This window comes from Chrysochloris asiatica, unplaced genomic scaffold, assembly GCF_000296735.1.
Source record: "Chrysochloris asiatica unplaced genomic scaffold, ChrAsi1.0 scaffold00246, whole genome shotgun sequence".
NCBI lineage: Eukaryota > Metazoa > Chordata > Mammalia > Afrosoricida > Chrysochloridae > Chrysochloris > Chrysochloris asiatica.
The window spans coordinates 1,780,703-1,787,075 of NW_006408764.1; the positions used below are offsets into that span (position 1 = coordinate 1,780,703).

General features: G+C 53.1%; 1 protein-coding gene across 1 annotated transcript in view; it reads right to left on the reverse strand.

The window, feature by feature from the left end:
* The window catches only part of SLC38A3 (solute carrier family 38, member 3), a 6,467-nt gene extending 1,678 nt beyond the window's left edge, over positions 1–4,789 (reverse strand). The window contains exons 1-12 of the mRNA XM_006873580.1: positions 4,689–4,789; positions 4,502–4,583; positions 4,244–4,359; positions 3,641–3,714; positions 3,468–3,560; positions 3,296–3,377; positions 1,258–1,340; positions 1,104–1,162; positions 789–953; positions 631–710; positions 257–357; positions 1–88 (exon numbers count right to left, since the gene is read on the reverse strand). Of these exons, the coding sequence (XP_006873642.1) occupies positions 1–88; positions 257–357; positions 631–710; positions 789–953; positions 1,104–1,162; positions 1,258–1,340; positions 3,296–3,377; positions 3,468–3,560; positions 3,641–3,714; positions 4,244–4,359; positions 4,502–4,583; positions 4,689–4,789 (1,124 nt within the window). The remainder of the gene's footprint in view (positions 89–256; positions 358–630; positions 711–788; positions 954–1,103; positions 1,163–1,257; positions 1,341–3,295; positions 3,378–3,467; positions 3,561–3,640; positions 3,715–4,243; positions 4,360–4,501; positions 4,584–4,688) is intronic.
* Between the last annotated feature and the right edge of the window lie 1,584 nt (positions 4,790–6,373).

The window sequence follows — 6,373 nt, forward strand, 5'->3', positions numbered from 1 at the left end:
GTCAGCACAGCCACACGCACGCACAGGATCAGCACATCAAACGGGTCTACCTTGTTGTAGGTATGCAGCAGTTCCGATTCCACCCCGTCTGTGTGAGGCAGGGAGGAGGTTCATGGAGGGTTTGGGCCCTTTGCTGCTAACACTGTGAGGAGTGACACTTCACAGCTACAGAGCACAGCCTACAGTATGTGGAGTGCCACAGCTGCTGGACAGCCCCTTGTCCCCGAGCCTGGCCTCCGCCCCCACCAGTGCATACCGTAGAAGGTGAGGTAGCCGAAGAGGGCAGCCAGGAAGTACATGACGTACATGACGGCGATGGATAGGTTGGAGATGTGTTGCATCTTCCTCTTGGTGGGGCTACGGAGCAGTAGGGATGGTGGGAGAGGGCTGGTGCTGGCTGGGCCACATTGGGAGAACCCCATGTGTCCTGCAGGCTCTCTGGCACCACATGCTCACCATCTCACACCTGTGGCAACCACCTTCTTGCTCCCAACCCTTCCTCACCCAGCAAGATCTTTGACAAAATGACTTGACTCCTGTCACACTACCCCTCACCCATGGGACCATATCCAGTCTCTCTAAGACAGCTCAAGGCTTCCCCTGCTCTGCCACCCAGCCATAGACACCTACTCCTTGAGCTCTGTATAGATGGGCAGCACCTCAGGGTGGCAGACGAAGGCAAAGGCCATGATGGGAATAGTGTATGCCGTCTGGGGAAACATGAGGGCTGTGTTAGGGTGATTCCCACCTTTGCTGGATCCCCTGCCCTCACCCTGGCCTGTCCGTACCTGCCTGTTGAGTGTGAAGTAGCTTGGGGCACAGAAGTCTGCAGCCTCGGTCTCAGCCTGCAGCTGTGCCTCCTCTTTAATGACTTCCACATGACTGAGGTTGCCCGTGATGTTGGCAAAGTTGAGGGGCAGAGGACAGGGCACCTGAAACTTCTTGTAGATGACCTGAGTGAGGATGAGGGTATCAGGGCCACGCTAGGTTACTAGGACATCACTGTAGGGTCACATCTAGATCAGAAATGGAAATGTTGTCCTCTGACCCAGGCTTCCCTGGGAGACCTGCCCATTCCTCAACCAGCATGGAGGGTGACTCACAGCAATTAGGAAGAACACCATACAGCTGAGAGAGAAGCCGCTTGAGTAGCCCAGGTAGCCTACAGAGTGGAGGAGAGCTGTGAGGCTGAGGAGCCCCTCCTGTGTTCCCTTTACCATCCCCCAAGGGAGTCCCTGATCCCAACACACTACTCACCAAGTTGCCGCATCAGTGCCAGTGGCAGAATGATGGTGACAGAGACTAGGATTACCAGGTAGTTTCCATTTAAGTACCAGTCCCTGTGGGGATGGGAGTAGGAGCCAGGGTCAGATCCCTTTCTGCCCAGGGCAGAGCTACCTGCCTCTCTGCATTAGAATCATCAGTGATGCCACTGAGTGAGTGCTGAAAAATATGTGTGTTCTTAGTTCTAAGTGTCCCTTTCTCAATCTGCAAAATGGGTACACATCTGCATTCTTGTGGTGATGTGGACTGAGGCAGAGGCCTGATAGCTCAGTGATGACACATCACTGTGCAGGACACACAGATCCGGGCTCAGCCTGCTGGAGGAGAAGACCCAAGGGACTGAGAGAGACGGGTGAAAAGGGACCTGACTCTGGAGTAGGGCTATTTTCCAAGGGAGTCTCAAGAATTTGCCAAACTTGTGATTTCTCTCTCTCTCTCTTTTTTTTTTCAGGAACATAATGAAGATATATATATATTTTAATGTTTTATTGTGTATTGTGTAATAGTCTACATGGGGGAACATTAGTTTTATATTCATTCCATCATACATCATAATGAAGATTTTTAACTGTGTTATTGGTTAATTTTTCCAAGATAAGATATTTAGTAATACACAAAGGATACTGATTAGGGAGCTCTGGTAGCGTAGTGGTTACGAATCGGGCTGCAAACTGCAAGGTCAACAGTTCGAAACTACCAGCTGTTCCATGGGAGAAAGATGAGGCTTTCTGCTCCTATAAAGATTTACAGCCTCAGAAACCCTGTACAGGGTCACTATGAGTTGAAATAGACTCCACGGCACATAACAATAACAACAAAGGATATTATTAAACATAGGATGGCAAAAAATTAGTAAATAGAACTCATGAGTTATGATTTCTCTTGGCCTCTGAACCTTGCATTTTTCTGTCCCATCTATGAATGAGCATGGGGCTGAGGAAGATAAGGGACCATCGTTTAAGAGCAAGTCCACATTTCAGGACCATCAAGAAGGAAAAGCATGAGTAGAACATGAGATCCCTACCTAGAAAAGCGGCGACAGCAGAGATGGTGGCAGAAACAGTGGCATGGAGAGACAGAGCAACTGCAAGCTCTAGGCCCATGACTGAGTAAGGCTGTGTGCCTGCAGGCAGGAAGCAGGCTTGCAGAATGCGCCCTCTGGATATTTAAACGAATATATATATTTTGTTTTGTGTGTATGCATCAAGTATTTTTGCTTTGTTCATTTGTGAAGTATAAGATGTAAATGGGGAACCATAGGAAGGAAGCAGGATAACTGCTGTTGCACGAAGGGGACAAAGTGTTTCATTGAAATGAAACAAAGTGTATGATTTGTTGAACATATGACTGATGATCTTGTCTACAAACCTTCATTCAATTCACACAAAAAAACTATAAATATATATATATATATTTATATATATATATATATGAGCAAGTAGAAAGGCCACCTCTTTAGGAAAGATTCCCAGGGCCCTGGAGGCAGCATCCTAGCTCATTTTCCAATTCCTGAGCCTCAGCCTCGCAGCCCCTCAGCTTGTCCATCTCCTCTCTGCTCCCCACCCATAAAATATGGTCAGTGCACAGGTGTGACTGGCTAAAGTGATGGACAATTGGGACACCCTGGGTTTAAGCTCTTGGTGGGGGGCAGGGAAGTTAACCACCACACCACAGTCAAAAATAGCAGGTGCTTAGAGTTAAGCCCTTAGATTCTCCCCACTCATGCCATAGGAATGGGTCAGGACAGGAAGGCCAGCTTCCTCGGCCTCACCACCCCCTCACTCTAACTCCACTCATCCCCTCCCACGGGGGGTCCCTTAGGTGTTTCATGAAAGTGTGAGCTGAACATTGACTCTGATGGTGGTTCTTCGTCCCCTCCACCAGCCATTTGTTTGTTCTGTCCCATCTCTCTCACCAAACCAGTGTGAGTCCCTAGGACCAGTGGGTGGACATAGAGGGATGGATTAGGGCCCTCTGCCCTCACCCAGTCTCTCCCCACCCTGGGGCTTACGAGGTTTTCTCCTCCAGGTTCAGGAAGGTCTGTATGACAAGGGGCAGCTCAGACTTGATGATGTACAGGTAGCTGGACATGGCTGGGGGAAGAGGGGCAAGCAGACTCTGGGGTTAGGCCAACCAGCCAACTTTCACCCTGTCCACTGCCCACCACTACCCTCTGGTCTCACCTCCGACGTTCTGCAGTGTGATGGCCAGGGCGGCAGCCAGCTTTCCTGGGGTCCCGAAGGCACGGTAGCCCAATTGCTCATAGGCACGGATGCCTGTGGGTACAGGGGGGTCAGGACAGTTAGGGGCACTCCCCAATACCACACCCTTGCTGAAGACCTGTTTTGAGGCTCACCCACGATCCCTGAGGATTTGAGCAGCAGATGGATGGAGTAGCTGGAGAGTAGGGCGACGGCAGTCAACAGGAACCTGGGAAGACAGGTGACAAGAGGCCGCTGGGGTTCACCTGGCTGAGAGAGGGCAATGGACTCCAGGCAACCCCAGGTGTCCAGGCTCCTACGAGGCACAGTACCAGCTCAGCAGGCCTCTGTGTGACCTAGGGTGGGACATGACCCAGAAAGGGGTCATCTGATCACCTCCTTCCCCCAAGTTCTTGGGACAAATCCAGGCTGCAGAGCAGAGACCCCAGGTGGAGGACACATGTACCCCTAAGAGACCTGGCCATGGGGATTCAGCCATCATGGGGAGACATGGTGGGAAGACAGATTCCAGCTGGCCCTGCATCAGTCGTGGCCTCAAAGGGTTTACTCGGCAGTTAGGTCTATGTGTCTGGCTGTCTTTTTAGTTCTGGTTTGCATTGAGTGCAAGAAGTGCACACCCACTGTAGCCGGGGTCTAGGGACGGGGAGTTGACAGGTCCTGGGAGTCATGATTGGTAGGTTGCTTAGAGCTCCCAGCTCCTGAACCTATTTTCCAGAAGGTTTCCTGAGGGTACTCACAGGAAAAGGATGATGCCCGTATTGGCCATGGCATAGGCGAGCCCCAGGATGCCACTGCCCATGATGGCATTGCTGAGGTTGAACACTGACATCCCAAATGATGTCTTCCCCTCGAACTGCAGGCACCAAATTGGGAAAGAGAGGGTGGAAGGAGTCAGCATGGCATGGGAGTACTGTGGCATTCCCTCCCTGTTCCTGGGCCTCCCATCACCCATGCTCCCAACAGTGCTCCAATCCCCTACTGCTATCCCAACTCACATCATTGAAGTGTGGCCCCTTGCTGGGGCTTTTCTGGAGGAAGCCTTCACCCTCAATACAGCTTCGTTTGGGACCCTGGACTCTGTAGGCACAGACAGGGCAGGCGGCTTAGCTCCAGCACCTTGCTCTGTACCCCTGTTCTGCTCTGCTCTGTCCCGAGCCATGCCTGGGTCCCTTCTCTGCTCACCTCTGGCTGTCTACTGTAGGGGTGGCGGCTGGGAGCAGCCCCTCTGAGTGCTTGCCATTGGGCACCAGCTCCACCATCTCCGTCTGTAAAGGTACTTCCATGGCTCAGGCACCACTACCAAGAGCACCAGCTCTCACACCAAGAGTCAGCAGTCTGTAAAGTAGATGGTCCCTCTGGTTATTCCTCTGCATGGTTCCACTGCCACGGTGGTGCAGTGGGTTAAACATCGTGCTGTTAACCATGAAGTTGGTGGTTCAAACTCATGAGCTGCTCCCCAGGAGAAACCCAAGGCAGTCTACTCCTGTAAAGATTTACAGCCTTGGAAACAATTCTCCTCTGTCCTATAGGGTGGCTATGAGCTGGAATAGACTCCATGGTGTGGGTAGGTGGGCCTGAATGGGGGGGGCCCAATGCCTACTTCCTGCACAGAGCCTGCAGTAATGGCACACCTCCCTGAGGGGCACTCACAACAGATGTGCACACATGGACGGCTTTGTCTGCTGCCTCTCTGGGACCTACCTTCAGGAGGATAAAGCCGTGATACCTGGGTCTCCTCGGCCATCCTGGTGGTACTTCAGCCAGTATGCAACCCACTCCCCACCAACACAGTAGCCCAGACAAGCTCTCAGTTTCTTTGTCTGTGATCACCTGAATTCAGAGTTCAGTGGCACCAGGACCCTCAGATACTGAGTCCCAGGAGCCAGACTCCACTCTAGAGGTGGGCCCTGGGTTGACTCCCCTCCCTGACACTGATACTGGCACTGGTCTTCTATGCCAGGGGCCTCCGGGCCAACCTAGAATGGCACTGCCCGATGGCTGAAGGCTTTGGGACAGGGTGAGGGCTGTGGGCCCTGTTCCCAGCCGCCCGGCGGGCACTGTTGGCAGCCAGAACAAAGGACCCTCTGTGGGCTGAGAGTTGGCATTGGAAATGGCAGGCGCAGAGGCTAACCCCCGGGAGCCAGGAGGCCTGAGGCACTGCTGGGTGGCTGGACACCTGGGCCCTCCCTGCCTAGCTGTGAAGGGCCCTTGGTGGACCTTCCAAGAAACGGGTGCTCCAGGGCCCAGCTCCCTGGACCACACAGGACTTAACCCATCATATAACCCTGGCCTCTGGGGCAAGTTAACCTTCCAGGCTTCCCTCTTCTGCCAGGGGACTCCCACCTTCAGATTACACCCTCCAGTAATGGACCCTCTGAGCAAATCTGCCATATCCCATAGCCCAGCCCGAAGTTCAGGGCAGCGCCAGCTGGAGAGGGGACTAGATCACTGGATCAGACCCTCTTTCCTTGCTCTCAGGCTTGCTTGGCTCTGCTGAGTATGGAAGGAACTAGCTGGCCCCCTCCCACCACACTGCCCAGACAACTCATTGGCCCCTCTCCCATCACTAGGGCCTGGTGCCACCTATCCCATGCCCAGAAGGTGCTGGGCATAGTGCCCCTAGGCTCTGCTAGGACATCCTGAAGGCCAGACCTGCCAGTAGAAGTGCTGAGGCCAGAGGAGAGATCAGGGAGTGGAAAGCTCTGCCAGGTGGGTCAGCTAGAGCCTGGTCCTGAGGCCATGGTGCCCCCTCTGTTTGAGAAGTCTGAATCCTGCTCTGAACTCTGGTGGTTTCAGGTCTCCTCTTGAACCTGGACTTAACACTCAAACTTAGCACTTGGGGGTATGAGTGGAGGGGGGAGGCTATA